At 40.6% G+C, this 18,466-nt stretch overlaps 2 protein-coding genes across 5 annotated transcripts in view; both read right to left on the bottom strand.

The window, feature by feature from the left end:
* The window catches only part of stub1 (STIP1 homology and U-Box containing protein 1), a 36,701-nt gene extending 33,209 nt beyond the window's left edge, over positions 1–3,492 (bottom strand). For all 4 annotated transcript variants that reach the window (XM_061755547.1, XM_061755546.1, XM_061755548.1 and 1 more), the window contains exon 1: positions 3,295–3,492. The gene's annotated coding sequence lies outside the window, so the exon portion shown is untranslated. The remainder of the gene's footprint in view (positions 1–3,294) is intronic.
* Positions 3,493–14,171: 10,679 nt separating this feature from the next.
* Positions 14,172–18,466, bottom strand: part of ccdc78 (coiled-coil domain containing 78) — a 6,684-nt gene continuing 2,389 nt past the window's right edge. Inside the window, 8 exon segments of the mRNA XM_061756934.1 lie at positions 14,172–15,869; positions 16,007–16,084; positions 16,829–16,978; positions 17,156–17,352; positions 17,427–17,511; positions 17,716–17,820; positions 17,948–17,985; positions 17,987–18,037. Coding sequence (XP_061612918.1) covers positions 15,734–15,869; positions 16,007–16,084; positions 16,829–16,978; positions 17,156–17,352; positions 17,427–17,511; positions 17,716–17,820; positions 17,948–17,985; positions 17,987–18,037 — 840 coding nt within the window. The 3' untranslated portion in view covers positions 14,172–15,733.

Raw genomic sequence — 18,466 nt, 5'->3', positions numbered from 1 at the left:
TTGAATTACTAAGATAGAACGTGAATTGATCCACAGCAAAAGCCAGTTAAAAGTGTTCAAGGTTCAGTTTGAGCTCAAGGGTAAACCTTTCTCACACATAAGTCACTTCGAGTAGCCATGAATGCGACGAAGATTTAGCGAGCGTGTGTATGTGTGTGTATGTGTGTGTTAGAAACAAGAAGTTGGAATTCTGTTGTCCTCGCGCTGCCATTTTCAGGAAGCAATAAATTGCCATAAAGGGAGCACAGTGGCGGGCACGTCTGAGCCGAGGTGCCACACAGTCGCTCGCTCCATCCTGACCACGCGTGTGAGAGAGCAAATTCTTGTTTTATGTGCTAAATGACACGGAATGAGGGGCCGCCAGGGATTACCTTTCACGCTTCGCACAAAAATGGACTCATATAATGCACAAAATTTGTTTTCACTCACATGCACTAGTGAATCACTCTCCTATGCACTACTGAAATCCTCTCATACATTATACTGAAAGACGCTCGTATAATATATTGAAATACGCATTTCAGTAGTGTGTGAGAGCGTTTCTCTAGTTGTGTGAGTGAAAAAAAAACATCCAGTTGCGTGTGAGAGCCTTTCAGTAGAATTTGAGAGAGCGTCTTACTACTGTAAGTGTTTCACTTGTGTATGAGAGCATTCAGTAGTGAGTGAGAGAGAGCTATTCACTTGCCTGAGTGAAAAAAAAAATCCCTTTTGTGTATGAGAGCAATTCAGTCGTGTGTGAGAGGGAAAGGGGAGGGGGGAAAATCCATTGAATCCATTTTGGAATAAGGCTGTATAATTTTCCCCAAATATTTGTATATTTATAAAAAGACAAATTTACTGCCAAGCAGCCTTAGGAATGAAGTTTGGATGGAAAATAACGGGCTGAAATGAATTTTTGGAAAACAAGTTTATCACTGCATCAGTAGCTCAAGTGAAGGGACCTCCATCCTCCCAAATTTACTGCCTCAGTGCTTCTTTAAAATATCCACACACACACACACACACACTCCCCCGTTTGCGGGTATTGTTGCGAGGCCGGTAAGCCAAAACAAAGACTCCTCAAATAGTTCTCCCTTGACTAATGCATGATGTGACATAATGACAACTTCATGCATTGTTGTCTTTGTGACCCTGACTCGAACCCCATAAAAATTGCGTTTACCACAATACAAACATAGAAACACACGCTATAAAAATGAATGACTATTGTCTTAACCCTCAACCACTGTGCTGTGGGAAATGAGCCAATAGCACTTAAAATGATTATTTCTCCCACAAATAATGTATCTGTTTAACAACAGTATTTATGCCAGTGACGTAAAGTGACAGGCAGAACAATGAAATGGTCTTCCATTGCATCACAGAAGGTACAAATAACCTGTCTAGCCACCTGTTGCCATTCCTTCAACTGAATAACAACTCTGTGTTCAACTAAATCGGCCCGCATTTGAAATGTTTTGTTTGGTGGTGTGCTGTGAGATTTTTCTCATGTGCAAATTTGCACCTTGGCTCAATAACGTTTGGTTGGGAAACACTTTGACTGTTTACAAGCAATCCAACAGATTCAGCTTGAGTGCGCATGCAGCATGCAACGCTGCTCCTTCTTGAAAAAAGCACTCCAAAACCAGACCCCCAAGTACAGAGCCCCCCCTGTCACTTTTTTTTTGCTGCTGTGTGGCTGAGGTGTCGACAGGGCGAAGCGTGAAAGACCTCAGCAAAGAGATTGGAGAGACATTTAAGAGGGTGTGGACTTCCGTTCAGTTAGCCCCCGGGGGGAAGTTTGGGGGAAATGTTCCAAAAGTGTCAGAGGTGAGCACACAGGCACGCACATGCACATACACACGCACACACACTAAGTGCTCGTCGACACGCCCTTATTATCTTGTGCAAGCCCTTACCCTGCATGCCAGGCATGCCCTTAATACAGCCTGAATAAACAGAGTGGGCCAAAAGTAGATAGACACTTTTGAAATGAGCTTATTTAAGAAAGGAAGGGAAGGAAGGAACGACACAAGGATGCTATGAAAGGAAGGAGGGAGGGAGGGAGGGAGGGGGAAAATAAAGGAAGGAAAGAAGAAAACAAGGATGTAGGAAGTGAACGGGGAAAGAAGGAAGGAAGTGGCGTAGAGAGAGAGGGATGGAGGGAGGAAGGGAAGACGGAAACAAGGTTGAATGAAAAGAAATGAATCCGAATCAGAATCAGAATCATCTTTATTTGCCAAGTATGTCCAAAACACACAAGGAATTTGTCTCCGGTAGTTGGAGGCGCTCTAGTACGCCAATTGACAGTCAATTGACAGAACACTTTGGAGACATAAAGACATTGACAAAAAACAATTGTGCAAAAAGATGCAGAGTCCTCTAGCACTTAGAGCAGTTCGAATGACTAATATTGCAATAGTCCGGTGCAATGACCATTGTGCAAGGGGCGCTGAGACTTCAAGGAGTGTATGCGGTTTAAAGTGACGAGTAGTGCGATAATCTGGGACAATGTTGGTTGTGCAAATGTTACAGATACTTGTCAATCAGTGTGCAAATGGAGCAGATGCTACTCTGGCATGAGTGGCCAGTATATGCAAATAGTGCAGCATGGCGAGACAACTACAGCGAGTGCACGAGTAATACATAATTGGCCCCACAGAAATGTGACAACGAACTCAAGTCAAAAAATTGCCAGCTTGTCGTAATGGAATTAGAGGTTAGCTGTTTAAGAAGTTGATCGCAAGAGGGAAGAAGCTGTTGGAATGTCTACTAGTTCTAGTTTCCATTGATCGGTAGCGCCTACCTGAAAGGAAGGAAGGAAACAAGATGGTATGAAAGAAAGGGAAAATGATGAAGGATTGAAATGAGGGTGGAAGGAAGGAAACAATGGAGGAAAGAAGGAAGGAAGGAAGGCAAGATGGACGGTGGAAAGGAAGGAAACAATGTATGAAAGTAAGAGGAAAAGATGGAAGGAAGGATGCTTAAAACCCTTGAAACCATCATTTACAACTCTTAACTAAAAATCCGAACCTCCGGCTCGAAGCGCTAAGCTGAAAGCCGAACTTTGACTTGATTTAATTTGAATTGAATTGAATTTAGATTTTTGCCTTCATTTAAAAGAGTTCATCTGGGATGCTTTTATTTTTAACGGATGCAGATGGGAATTAGTTGTGGAAAGCTTTCGAGAATGTTGCAATGTTGGAGAAGAACATTTCAAGCATTTAACATTAAATCACGTTTAATAAATGTGTCATTGTAATAAAATGTTTTGTTTAGTTTTTGTTTGAAAGTGTACAAAAATGTTTGGCCCACCTGTTCCTTCCCGTTTCGGTTTGTACAATCGTAGCAGCTTTTCTTGAATGCCGCAGCATCTCAAATCCTCACCACAGCACACATCAAAACGGCGACCTCGTCTGACTCATCCCTTTCACCGTCACGTCCTCCTCAAATGTTTGATTCGGAGCTGGGAAGAAAAAGTCTTTCCCATAAGGTTCTCCACAGCTGTTTGGGTGTGCCGGGTGCCGATTTTGGAAAGTGTGGCCGAAACATCAGCATGGTGCAATCGTGTTGGCAAAACACACTTTGGGATTATGAATCAGCCTGGAGACATTTGGGTTTCTCAACTGGCAGGTCACAAAAAAACTGTTGCACTTCTCACATTTGTTCTTTTCTTTTTAACCGTATGATATATTTCACAAGTGCCCATTTTGCATTGGGGTCAAATGGGGTAAAAAAAAAAAAAAAAAAAGTGTTTGGTCCCCATCTTTGGGCATGTATAGACAGTTAGAAACATTTTAGCGAGTCGTCAATCATTCTCTTTTTCAATACTTGCGGCAGGGCTCGATCCCGATGCCAACCCTTTCTTTCCCATTCAAATTCCACTGAATCGTTACACCATTATGTGACGATTTATCTTCTCCAGAACAGAAGAAAAGCATTTAATGGCTTGTGTCCCGTTTCAGCATACGGTTGATTAATAGTGACGAAGAAACAGCTGTATCCTTGGCAACCAAACTGCACAAGTCTAGTGTGTCGGCCTCAGATCAGCAGCCACCGGCTGAGCGCGAGCATTTCCATGAGCGCACCGGGCATCCCGGATTCACACGACACCCTTCGGACAGCTGGAACTGCAGGGTGGGAATTCTGTGAAGCGCCCATGCAATCATTTCCATCCCTCAAGCTACAGGAGAAGTGACTGTGATAGATGAGGTGTTTCATCCATCTAATCTGCCGTTTACGCCGCTGCAAACTGCACCCGCAACAATATCGTTAAAGTGATATCTCTCTGTACATGTCAATCAAAATAGAGCACGGTTATCTTTGTACAGTGAACCCTTGTTTATCACGGGCGGGGGGGGGGGGATTCTAGACTCACCTGCAATAGGTAAAAATATGTAATATAGAGACCTTTAAACTTATTAAGGCACACTTTTTTAAGTATTCCTGAGTGTTTGTTCTCACTCTCTTCCTCATACTATTCCCCAAATAAGAGGCAAAGAGTGCTTGCTTCAAGGTGTTTATCACTCCCAGTTGAAGTTTACTGTAAAACTGAACAATGGGGAATGTGAGAAATGGGTATGTAGGTGTCCTGAATGAGCTGAACAGTTTGAAGTTGGATTGGTTTGAACTCATTGACAAATGTGGAATGAGGTTGTCATTGTGTAAAATGTCTGCAGTGGAGGAGGTATGGATGTAAAAGAAATCATTGTTAGGGAATTATATTGTGAACATTTGGGAATGTTATGAATAGTTCTGTATATGTCTTGAATGAGTTGAACAGTTTGAAGTTGGAATGGTTTGAATCAGTTGAGAAATGTGGAAGAAGGAAGGTAAATGTGTAAAGTATCTTTTACTTTGGGAATTTTATTATGAACAGTTGGAATTGTGGGAAAACTGGGAATATTTAAAATGTGAAAAATAGCAGCTTACATGTCCTGAATTTTGAGACTATTTGAAACTTTGAATGGTGTGAATACATTGAAGTACGGAACTCTTCTGTGGAACGTCTTATTCACTTGAATTGTTTTTTTCCTTGTGGAAAAAGTGTCATTTTGGAAAAACTAGGAATTTATTTGAAAAGTTTAAATGTTTTCAAATGGAGTTGGAGTTGAAGGGCAAAAAAAATGTGGACAAACATAAATGCTCCGAATGCATCACCTGAACATTTGAAACCATGAGAAATGCTGAAAAATCCCACTTTTGTGTGCAGGTGGACTCCTACTGACTTATATGCATTAAGCAAGGCACTCATCAAGTGCCGGCTAGTGAGATGTGGTCAATTTAGGACCAGAGAGGGCAGTGTGGAAGGGTTGAGAGGTGAGCTCAGAATGGAGAACAGTGCGGGCATTTTCATGTTATCCCGGTGAAGTAGTGAAGGGAGGAGAGCAGGGAGACTCCTTTTGTTGCTCAAGAGCCTGCAGATGGCTGTAATCCCTTCCAAAATGTCCACTGAAAATCAATCAAGACGAGAGTGGACATGGTGCGGAGGTGGGCCACCCCCTTTTTTTTTTCTGGGAGGTTCAAACAAGCATGTTTGGGAATGTTCCCGCCAAAAGAGTTGGTGAAAGGCAAAGTGGGTGAATGATGAAGGGCCGCCACCCCTCCGTTTGAACTCCTCACAGCTGCTACCTCGTCGCCATGTCTGACATGAGTCTGCATGGGGGTACGAGCGCACACACACAACGCTAACACTGTGCACTAATAAGGCCACTTCGAGCTTTGCACTGTGTCAGCATTGTGGCAAGCGGACCAGGATTCTTCGAGTGGTGGCCCACCTGGCATTTACACTGGATTCAAAATGTCTGCACACCCCTTCTCAAATGCCAGGTTTTCGTGATATATATATAAAAAAAAAAACTTTTCCCACCGTTATTATGACCTAAAACCTGTTCATCCGCAGAGAGCTTCCGCGGCTTTAGAGGGATCTCATTGTTGAAAGGTATCAGTCAAGAGAAGGGTACAAAAGATTTTACGTATACCATGGAACACAGACTAGTAGAACGGCTGAACTTTTTTTGAGGTTCGAGGGACTTTAAAAGGCGGCAGGTAGGTGCTGGCTCCCGTTTAACATGAGTTTAAATGTGATTGGTTAATTCTGAACACGGCCGCATCCCAGTTATGGAGTGTGTGCACACTTGTGCAACAAAATCATCTCAATTGTTTATTTTTACTTCCCCTCTCGACGATATTTCATTTGTTCCCCCTTTGGGTTGTACAGGTTATAGGTCACATTAATTGTGGATAAAGTTTTCAAATCAAATATCTTGGTTTCATTTTTTTTACATCACAAAAATGTGATCTTCGACTTTTTATATCCACTGTAGATGGATTCTTTACTCGTCATAGCGTCATCAGCTTTCAGTATGCTAATAAACCTGCATCCAGTACACAGCGTCCTGTTTCCTACCACCTGTTCCTATTCATCTTCAACCTGAGCAATGAACCACAAGGGTTTGGATTAAAAGCTGAGAAAGTTCCTTGACAGATCACTTGAGTTCCTTTCCACTGCCTCCCAACTGTTTGTCCTGTCCTGACTTAAGTTACCTCCTCAGGAAACCTCCTATTGTACGAGCTGTTTGTGAGTAAAGAGGTAGGAAGGAACGAAACTGCCACTCAGGCTTGTTTTGTTATGCTACTAGTATCTCCTTGCACTAACCTCCCCCCTTTCCCTGTTTTGCTGCCTCCAGCCAAAACGTGTCAACTGATACTGACTGGCACAGTGTCGTAAAGGACGTGAGAATGGCCGTGAAATATGAGATTTTTTTTTTCATTATGACCAAAGCTAATAAAAAAAAAACAATTAGATAAGGCTTATTTCAAGCCGGCGGCACGGTGGCCGACAGGTTAGAGCGTCAGCCTCACAGTTCTGAGGTGCGGGGTTCGATCCCCGTCCCCGCCCGTGTGGAGTTTGCATGTTCTCCCCGTGCCTGCGTGGGTTTTCTCCGGGCACTCCGGTTTCCTCCCACATCCCAAAATCATGCATTAATTGGAGACTCTAAATTGCCCGTAGGCATGACTGTGAGTGCGAATGGTTGTTAGTTTCTATGTGCCCTGCGATTGGCTGGCAACCAGTTCAGGGTGTACCCCGCCTCCTGCCCGATGACAGCTGGGATAGGCTCCAGCATGCCTGCGACCCTAGTGAGGAGAAGCGGCTCAGAAAATGGATGGATGGATGGATTATTTCAAGCCTTGATGTTATATATGTACAGCTTTTTGCACACAACTGTATTAGGTCATGTTTTAAGAAAGACAATTGAGGAAAATAGGGGGCAGAGGTGGGAAACGTACTCACATTCTTTACTTTAGAAGTATAGATACTAGTGTAAAAAAGTATTCATTCGGCCCCTTTATTTATAAGTAAAAAATGCATCCCGAAAATCTTTACACATAGGAACTCTTCTTAAGAGTTGTACGTGCGCAGTACTTCCTCTTCAATACAAGAGATAGGAACATGTTGGGGTGCACCTCTCCTACGCCCACAGCCGAATGCTGCTGGACTTAAGTACCGCAGCCTCCCACCACGAGGCTGACGTCACATTCGACAGCCATAAAGTGCGGCCGGTTGACAGGTTGAGCTGTGGGACTTGGAGAAGATCGAATAGACATGCAAAATGGAGGAAGTCACGCACAGTAGCAATTGACATTTGAACACAAACGGTAGAAACACATGTAGATAGACAATTTAACAATGCTCACAGGCATATATTCCTTATCCTCTGCAAAGAACGACTAATATTACTGCAGATTACGGAGGAGTTTTGACCGACTCCATGTACAGGTACATCTCAATATGTTCATTCTAATTTATTGAGATGACATACCTTAATAAATTGTGCAACAGAAGCCTGCAGATGCCTATTGATGTGATTCATTGGTCTCAAATTTGTAGTGTAACTGTGTGAGGCTTCAGGCGATGTCCCTATTGCCTTTTCAAGCTAATAAATCATCTATAGTCATCTGCAGGGTTCTGTTGCACAATTTATTTAGGTATGTCATTTTAATAAATTAGAATTAATGTATTCCAATTTATTGAGAGGTATCTGTATATCCGTATGTCTATATTATACTGCCCCTAGCTGGCCAAGGCTCACACGCCATTAGGAGCGCCACAATGTCCATTGAATTAAAGCAAAAAATGAGGCAAAAACTGTTGAATTTTTTACATTCCATTTCCATAACTCTGTAATTACTGTATTTTTTTAAGTACAATGTATATGTTATGCATATGATAACCCTCTAAGTAAAAATGTATAGAGGGCTATTTTTCTGATTGAAAAACATTCAAAAAAATGTTGCTTGTTTTTTTTTTAGGGGAGGGTGGGCTGGAATAATGGCATTTCCTTTCATTTCAATGGGGAAAGATGATTTTAGATGTTTGGAGTCACGACTGCAGTCATGGAACGAATTAATCTCGTAGCGCAAGGCGCCACTGTATAATACATTTTCATTCAATTTAAAGAAAACAAACTTAAAACATATTGGAATAAGGACATAAGATAAAATGTGGCCAAAGTGAAGCGCTGTGAATATTTTCTGAATGCTAAAAGTATTCCTAGCCTCCACTTTCCCCACGTTTTGTTTTTGTAATTGCTGTATTAATACCGCTACATTTGCAAAAAAAAATGTGCACACGTGACGTGTCCCAAACTATCCAGCCTTCCCCTTCGCTCAGCCTAGGCGAACATGTGCGCTGGAATTCTCCCCCAATTAAGACAGGGATTAGCCAGGTCCAGTGTGGGAACAGGCGCGAGTGTGGGAAAGCAGAGGGGTCCTCTCTCCTCCTTCCTTCCCTCAGCCTCATTCTCACTCGCTCCGGTCCATCCCTCCCCTGCCTGTCTTTCTCACCCTTACTGTACCTCAGCCTTACTTTTCTCACCCTCCATTCTCCCTTTTTCTACACTTCATGTGAGTCAAGCATTCGTTTTCCATCCAAACCTCCCCTCTCGTCACCTTAATATGCACGCAGGCTCCCCTCTTTTTTTTTTTTTAGTTTACTTGTCATTATTTCTTTTTTCTTTCTTCATGCAGCCACCCAGAATCACCATAGCTTTCACTCTCAATTCTTCAAGGTTTGCTGAAGTGCATGTGACCCCCTTCCCCCCAACCTCTAACAGACCCCCCCCCCCATCGCCCCTCTTAGTGCCTTTCCAGCCTGGGTGCTGAAAGCTTGTCTGGAGAGGAGCTGGGGACTCTTTGCATGAATAGTCTGATGCAAAAGAGGGGGCCAAAAAGACAACTTGTCCGAAAAGAAGAGACAGGTGTCGGCCCAAATTGACACTTGCAGTTTAGGTTAGCATAGAGGAGCTTTGCATTTAGTTGGTGCAGTGACCAAGCCCATTACTGAATTTCCTCAAATCAAGCAGTGGAGAAAGTCCCCAGTAATAGTCGTTTGTCGACAGAGCAGAGAGAATACATAATACATTATATGCCTTTGAGTTTTATTGTCTTCTCTGTTTGTATGTGTATGTACTCTGTGTGTGCTACAGGTGCAGTTGTTTGAAGGTTAATAAATACCATAACATCCATTCCATTACGCCATCTATGGCGCTTCACTTTATATGTTCGCATTAAGATAGAGAACGCCAGATAAAAGTATATGGGTTGGTATCTACCTACCCACCTACCTACAGTCACGTCCATAAATGTACGTTTGTATATGTGCCTCCCCCTTTTTAAAAGGACCAAAAGTAATGGGACAAATTAACAATGAAATCAAACCTTCATCTTCTAATACTTGGTTGCAAATCCTTTGCAGTCACTTACAGCGTGAAGTGTGGAACACATAGACATCACCAGAAATGAATTTCATCTCTGGTAATGCGCTGCCAGGCCTCAGGTGCAACGGTCTTCAGTCCCTGCTAGTCCTCGGGGATTTTCCATTTAGGTTTTCCATCAGCAAGAGAAATGCATGCTCAATCGGATTCAGCTCAGGTGATTGTCTTGGCCATGGCATAACATTCCACTTCTTTGCCTTAAAAAACTGGTTGCTTTTGCAGTATGCTTCAGGTCATATCTAGTACCTTGTCTGTCTGTCTTTCTGGTTTTCTGTCTGTCTGTCTGTCTACTGTATCTTTCTAAGAAATAACCACTAAATAAATCCACTTGTTTATTATGCCACTTCCTGTTCACTTTCCATTGTTACTGACTTGGTTCTCATAATATTCCCAATCCCAACCTCCCAAATTCCCACTGGCTCCACATTCTCCCTCGTCATTGTCACCTTTCCTTGCCCATTTCCACTCTCCCCGGCCGTTCCTTGCGTTCCAATAAATCTCTTCCCTCGTGCACTGGGGCACACAAGGCTTGTCCGTTCCAATTACGGCCGGCCCGTCCAGCCCCCGGGCTCACACACTGCGGGCCCACGGGCCCCGTTCTCATTAAGCCTGTATCAATTAGGCATTAACCTCCTAAAACAAAGGGCCTCTTGACGAGCGGCCCATGTGAGGTACTTCCTCTGCATGGCTTCCCATCCTGGGCAGGACACATTCATACAAGCTTTTTTTCCTCACTGTGCTCGCCACAAAACAAATCTGTGCACAAAGTGTCAACAACAAAACAGAGCAGAGGGGAAATAGAGATGCTAAATAGCGGCGTAATGTTGATTACATTTGTTTTTGAAAGATTTTAATAATCCGGTGTCGGTTTAGGTCCTGTGTATTCCTTTTATAATACGTAGTTGGACCACGGGTGGGTAGACTTCAGTGTGCATGGGCCACATGTGATTTTTGTTCTTTTTTAAGGGACAGATTTGTCGAGATGTAAAATAAATAAAGTTTAAAAAGAAATAAAATGTAAATAATAAAATAAATTAAATAATTGTATAAAATCATTTTTATGATTTTTTTAAAAGGCATTGATGGGCCAGGACATTTGTAGACAGACAAAATAAATAAATATAGAAATAAATAAATACATTTCATAATAAAATGTGTATTTTAAATTATTTATTCTAAATAATACATTAATAGATTGTATAACTATTTGCATTTTTATGTATGGTTATTTTTTATTCATATTTGTAAAATATTACATTTAATAAATACATTCTTGATTTAATTAAGAAAATAATGAATCAATAAAATCCTAATCATTTATAATCATAATCAATAAATGAAAATTTTAATAAATATTAAATGTAAAAATTATTTAACTATTATCAACCAGTTATAGAATAAAATGTTTTAAATGTGTATCTAAAATTATTTATTTGATTAATTTTCATTGTTTTAATATTTCCAATAAATCAATAAACCAAATAGTTAATGACACAAATTAATGCAAAATGAGTAAATACATTTTAATTAACAATTTTTAGGGGGGAAAAAAAGCACTAAATTACTTTTTGTGTTTAAGGACTACATTTGATTTTTAAGAGTTCAAATGTGCAAGTAAAATGTAAAAAACATTTTAAAAAAAAATAAAATCATTCATGCTCAATTTTTATTTGATCAGTTATTTTTTTTTTTTTTTTATAAACCAACCAATCCTATTGGTCTCAGTCAATGTCGTTGGGTTCTTGCAGTGGCGGGCCTCTACATTTGGTACCTGGGCCTTCAGTGGGGACTTATGCTATTTAATACCGCCACTATTACGTTGCAATTGTAGAAATCACCAAAACTATATATAAAAAATACACACAAAATAACAGCTCCCAAGATCAACTGAAGCAATTCAGAATTATTATCTAATAATGTGACAAAAGCATAAAATGTAAATGAACTAGATCATACTCATCAGAGATGCTGATTATTAAACTACAACCCCAATTCCAATTAAGTTAGGATGTTGTGTTAAACACAAAAACAGAATACAATGATTTGCAAATCATTTTCAACCTATATTTAATTGAATACACTACAAAGACAAGATATTTAATGTTCAAACTGATAAACTTGATTGTTTTTAGCAAATAATCATTAACTTAGAATGTTATGGCTGCAACACGTTCCAAAAAAGATGGGACAGGTGGCAAAAAAATTAGAGAAAGTTGAGGAATGCTCATCAAACACCTGTTTGGAACATCCCACAGGTGAACAGGCTAATTGGGAACAGGTGGGTGCCATGATTGGCTATAAAAGGAGCTTCCCTGAACTGCTCAGTCATTCACAAGCAAAGATGGGGCGAGGTTCACCTCTTTGTGAACATTTGTGTGAGAAAATGTTCCTCAACGTACAATTGCAAGGAATTTAGGGATTTGCCAAATCACATTCTGTACGTGTTACAACAGTGTGGCTTCATGGTAAAAGAGTGCGGGTACTAGACTGGCCTGCCTGCAGTCCAGACCTGTCGCCCATTGAAAATGTGTGCCGCATTATTAAGTGTAAAATACAACAACGGAGACCCCAGACTGTTGAACAGCTGAAGCTGTACATCAAGCAAGAATGGGAAAGAATTCTACCTACAAAGCTCCAACAATTAGTGTCCTCAGTTCCCAAACGTTTATTGACCTTGTTAAAAGAAAAGGTGATGTAACACAGTGGTAAACATGACCCTGTCCCAGCTTTTTTGGAACGTGTTGAAGCCATAAAATTCTAAGTTCATGATTATTTGCTAAAAACAATCAAGTCTATCAGTTTGAACATTAAATATCTTGTCTTGGTGGTGAATTCAATTAAATATAGGTTGAACATGATTTGCAAATCATTCTATTCTGTTTTTATTTATGTTTAAGACAATGTCCCAACTTCATTGGAATTGGGGTTGTATTTAATGTGTGCAGAAAACTATAGATGTGTTTTGCTAGTCGAACAGTTTTACTGTAACCAACCAGTTCTGAGAACGGGAAAATGCTGACGTGGCGAATTTGAAATCTGATTGGTTAAAGAAACAGTCCCATTTCTAATAGTTTAATTTGCATGTGCCAGCATCCCTGATTCAGAAGGCCATGGGCAGATTAGATTGACATGGCAACACATAGACCCTGAATTCTGATTGGCCAAAAATAATCTAACATCCACATACAGTACTGGAGACAGTGCAGCCAAGAGAAACGCAACCAAATGAAGAGAATAGACTGTTGGGGGGGGGGGGGGGGGGGGGGGGGTTGATGCACACTTTCTGGTTCCACTTTGTGCAAACATGTTTTTTAAAGATGCTATAGAAATAAAGTTATTGCTGGGTTACGGGACAGTTTCTACTTCTTCGCCTGTCCTTTATTTCGTGTACGGAAGATTCTTTCACACACATTACAACACAGCGTCTTTGTTGGCACATCAGCAAAGAAGCAACCTGCTTTTTTGATTTTCCCACAAGCTCTTTGGCACAGTGACTATGTTGGCAGGGGCCCAAGCCGAACCCCCACACCACCACCCCAACCACACACACCCTTTCCCAGGGCCCTGGGAGTGTAATACATTACCAACAAAATCCCACTTCCCATTCCTCTCAAACTTTTCACACCCCCTCCTCTGATGGGGGGCAGCCGTGCCCCCTCAAAAGGGGATTGGGGTGACATGTCTGTATGACTCCCCGACAATGTTCCCATAATTCCCCTGACTGGTTCAATTTTAAGATATTTATCTATATGACTGACGCCACAATTTCCCTTTAGATGTCATATCAGATAAAAAATTAGATCAATAAACTCAGAAGGGGGTAAAAAACAAATTTTCACTCATTGTATGGTAACCATATTTAGTCACTTGAGATGAAATGGACACCACACGCCTCGATATGTGACTAATGCACTTCACATCAGATTACATAACTCACTCGTAATATATACCATGTGAGTAGACACTATTGGACTTGGAGCGTATACGTGCATAAATAACGCAATTTATGAGGGTATATTTGCATATACTGGGTGAGTAATCGACAGGAAAAGCCTACTAGAACAGCTGATCTTTATTTGGGGCTAATCAGAGGCCCTTTAAATGGTGGCAGGTGTTTGCTGACTCGCACCGACATGAGCTTGAAAGTCATTGGTTCATTCTGAACACAACTCATCCCCAGTTACAAGAGCGTGTGCACACATGTCCAACCACATTAATTTAGTTAGTTATTTTTACTCAGAAAAGCCTTTTTAAACGTATTTTGAGTTGTACAGGTTTTAGGTCACATTCATAGTGGAAAAAGTTTTGAAATGTTGGCCTCACTTTTTTATATCAGAAAAACCTAACATTTGAACAGGGGTGTGTAGACTTTTTATAGCCACTGTAGATGTGAGCAATATAAATTGTGTGGGAATATTTGTTTATACCATTTGATGATTAATGCACTTTGTTACTGTAAGTGTGAATAAGGAAATGTGTATGTGTATATGGTTTGCCACTCTTAATCTCTTTTAACTTTCTACTTTTTCTTAAACTTGTCTTAACTTTTTCTTTAATTTACTTACCTGTCAGGGGGGCTGCAGGTGGAAATTAGCTACAAAACTAATCTGGCACAGAACGTCTCTAATCTTGAGTTGGATGTTTTCTGTGCATGGTCCCTGACAAATAAACAGATAAACTAAATAACACATTTGTATTTTTACTAACATAATGATGATCATTTTTAAAACATTTAAAAACTGTAGTACACTATTCATATGGAGTTAGACAAGTATGTGTGCCCTATGAAGGGTTAAAGGGACTGAAAGGGCTGGCCTTGCATAACAAATGTGAGGCAATAAATATGAACGCTCATTCAGGGGGGAAAAGCCCGAGCTCACATCAGCGCATTGAAGGGGACAGTGTTCACGGACGGGCGTGTACGCGTCTGGGTAACATGTAATGACATTATTCTCACCAGGGTGACCCCTCATTGTCGCCGCGCTTTCTTCTCCTGAGCTCGTGAAATTGACATAAGCTTTACAAACATTCCAGGAATTTTTTTCTCAAGGCTGGATTTCTTCCTGGGAATTTCAGAACACATGGAGGGGGCAAACACACCACCTAGTGATCACATGAATGAATGTGGAATGGGATGCCATTCCCAAATCCATTCTAGGCATTTTACATTTAAACCATGTATGCTGTGAATTAACTCTACGTCGTGTGTATCTGTATTTAAAATATGTGCTTTTCTGGAAAATAATGAAACTTTTTCTGGAACAACATAAAATATTAATTTATTCTCACACAAGTGACTTTTCGCAATTTTTTCTTCTTTAAAAACTAAAACAAAATACAACTTTATTCTAGGGAGAGACTACTCATTCCTAGAAAATTATTTTTTTTTTAATTGAAAATAAAAAAATCTAGATTAAGATTTTTGTCCCCCAAAAAACTATCTTCTTAGAAAATACTCTTTGGGAAAAATATTCTTTCCTAGGATAATGTGCCCTTTTCCAGGAGAAAAAAAAAAAAAAAAAAACTTTTCTTGAAGAAATTTTACCTTGTTCTTCTCTCAAGTGTGATTTTTCCCCCCCTCAAACCATGCACTGAATTTGTAGGAGAAAACTTTTGGGGAAAAAAAGAAAAATATTTCTAAAAATATAACGATTTAATGTCACGCAACTTTAATTTTTTTCAGGGGAAAGAAATCAATCCTTTTTTCTTGGAAAAAAAAACCCCACTATGCTCAAAAGACTAGGATTTTTTTTTTTTGGCTTAAAAAAAAAGAAAGTGACCTAAGTGCTAATAACTTTTTTTCTGCAAAAAAACTCTATCTGGAAAAACATGGTGAATTAATGAAAACATGGTGAATTAATCATTGTTATGTGTGCCCGGAGCCTCCTTTTTACCACGCAGCTGACGGAGATGTGCAATTTCCTGTTTATACCTGCAGGTAAAATGTGTCACTCATTATTTTCTCAAAAAAGTGAATGCTAAACGATCATGGTGTGACCTTCTGACCTGTCAAGATGCTTGTCTATATAGCCCTGCAACTGGGACACCTGTGCTTCTGCAACTGTTGCTCTGGTGATTAACTTTTGCTCCTTGTCATAGCTTCCCTGTAACAAATGTTAAAGATAAATAAATAAATACAAATCCTTATTATACGCAAGGTTATGTATCTATAAGAGCCATTCGGTATAAAGTGGTAAAAGTTTTTTGCATGGAGGATTCACAGAGCTGATAAAGTTTCACATAGCAGCGTGGAGTCTGTTATCTCCTTCAGCTGTTTCCTGATGACCGACCGGGATTCTTGTAATATCTCCTCCAGTTTTGGCATCCTGCTGAAGGTTCAGTTTTCGTGAACAGTTGATGACTTTCGTCACATATCAAAATACAGAAAAGTGACACTCACTCATAGTGGGTCGAACGAGTCGGCGTTTTGACGACTGCCACCTGGGAGAAAAAAAGTTAAGACAGGTTCGTAGGTTCGCTTTAATAAGGGGAAAGTGTGCAATGCAAACATTCCCGCAGACAAAACAAAACAGAGCAATCCATTTCCTGTTTTGAACTACAATTTCACTTACATGTTTAGTTCATTCCATGACTAATTGGCACTGTATTGCATCCAAACATAATAAAAAACAATAAAAGAGAATGTTACAAAATAAATTGGTTTTAATAAGTGTAACTACTGTACATAATGTAGTATTTGTGTGTTGGATGTGTGCCTTTAAGGGCCGTGGCCAAGTGAGTAACGTTAGGAGCTGGAGTGTGCTTGGCTGGTTAGTCTGCGTGTGAGGGTCTAGGCGTGAGTTGTGGCCTACAGCAGCTCCTCGCGAGAGTTGACATATTTGTGTATTCGTGAGTTTGACCGTTTGTCCCGTTCAATAAATGGATGAAAGTGCATCAGCGATTTTGGATGTCCTTGCTCACATGCCAGGGAATTACAAGTACCTTAAATGGACCATTCTTTTCACTTTACTCATTTTGGCTGGCAAGACAAAGCTGAAATCGACCAAGGAACTGCTTGTAACTTGAAAAACACAAAGGTCAAGGTACCTGGTCTCGAGCCACATGTTGCTGACCCTCCCATTTTTTACTTATCCTCCTCAATTTGCTGGAGAAACCTGTCCAGTTCTTCTCTTGGCTGAGTGGGCTCAAGGTCGAAATGGGTTTCTGTGGGTCCAGGCTCCAGACCCTTGTCCGGTTTGGCCAAAATCTGCTCCCTCTGATCCCTACATGTTCGGGTAGAGATCGAACTAACAATACATTACCGAAAATAGCTATGGCCGAATAAAATGACATTTCTTAACTTTTTAAAGCAACAACACTCATCTGGATTCTCAATAAAAACTGAAAACAGAGGTCTACTTGTTGCAAAAGAAAAAGATTGGTATATAATAGCTGTAGACATATATGCGCATATTAAGGCGTGATGGGTCTTGGTGGTCCTCTGCAGTCCCTTTTTGTAAACCCGAGCGGCGGTGGCAAGCTGCTCCTCGCGGGCCCTGTAGGAAGCGCAGACATCTCGCAACATGTTGTCCACAAAGACCCTCAACTTGTTTCCCTCAGACAGCGTTTTGTCTCCCCCGACGCCGCCGATATATTCCTGAAGGCGCAATTAAAGTATCGGTGCTGTCACATATTTTGAACATCCATCTGTGTGTTTGTGCAGCTACTCACAGTTATGTCCTTTAAATAGCGCACCAGCCTTGCGCGATATTGCTCGTGAAGCTCTTTGACTTGCAGCTGCAGCCTCTTCGAACTCCTTCAGTTGACTCTGACAGCACGAGCATGTCTTATGAGTGGAATAAGCTTTATTTAGTACAGTGCATCCAGAAAGCATTCACAACGCTTCACTTTTCCATGTTTTTTTTTTTTTTTTTGTTATATCCTGACAGCCAAAAGGAATAAATTCTTTTTTTTTTTTCTCAATGATAGCTTTACTATGATCTTGACAGTTCGTGCTCACCATCGTCTGCTCAGATGGTTTCTGCTGGCTGTTTCGGACATGCTGCTCTTTTCCCATCGCCTCACTGATGGCCAAACATTGGTTCCAACCACATGAGAAAAGTAACTGCAAACCACATAACAAGAGGAAGTCAAGAGACCACAAAAGAAAATCAAATCAAAGAGCAGATGCGCATGTGGGATGCACACCAGCGTGTTCTGTTTTTAGAATGATAATCCAAAACATTCCTCACATCTTCTCCTTGAGTATCCTCTGCTCCTCCTCATAGCTGCACTTTCAAGTCCTCCAGCATGTCTTTCATCTCCTCTTGGTTTCCGAGGAGCTGCGGGGAACAACAACAATGGGGTGAGACAACTTCAAGTAACAACTAGAGAATGTAATTTCTGGAGAAATGGAGTGTAAATGCGGAAAGAATGTGAAACAGTTGATGCTGAACTGAAAATGCTGTGGAATTGATTTCATTGTTGAAATGTAAAGTGTAAAGAATGTGAGACGTAAAGTTGAAACGGTTGGAATTGGTGGGAAATGTAGAAGCAGGAGGTACTCTCTGGAATCTCTTAAAGAGCCTGCATTCACAGATTTGTTTCTAAACACATTACACGTGTTGGAATATCATTTCGGGGGAAATGTGCAAAGACTGAGAACCATGTAGTACTCAATTGTGTAGATAGAGTCTAGCATTAAAAAATAATTTGAGAGAAAACTGCTTAAAATCTTTGAAGCCTCATTTTATATAGTCTTCTCTGTGGTG

The sequence above is a fragment of the Phyllopteryx taeniolatus genome, chromosome 19 (genome assembly GCF_024500385.1).
Source record: "Phyllopteryx taeniolatus isolate TA_2022b chromosome 19, UOR_Ptae_1.2, whole genome shotgun sequence".
NCBI classification, from domain to species: Eukaryota; Metazoa; Chordata; class Actinopteri; order Syngnathiformes; family Syngnathidae; genus Phyllopteryx; species Phyllopteryx taeniolatus.
This window is presented reverse-complemented; position numbering and strand designations above follow the sequence as displayed.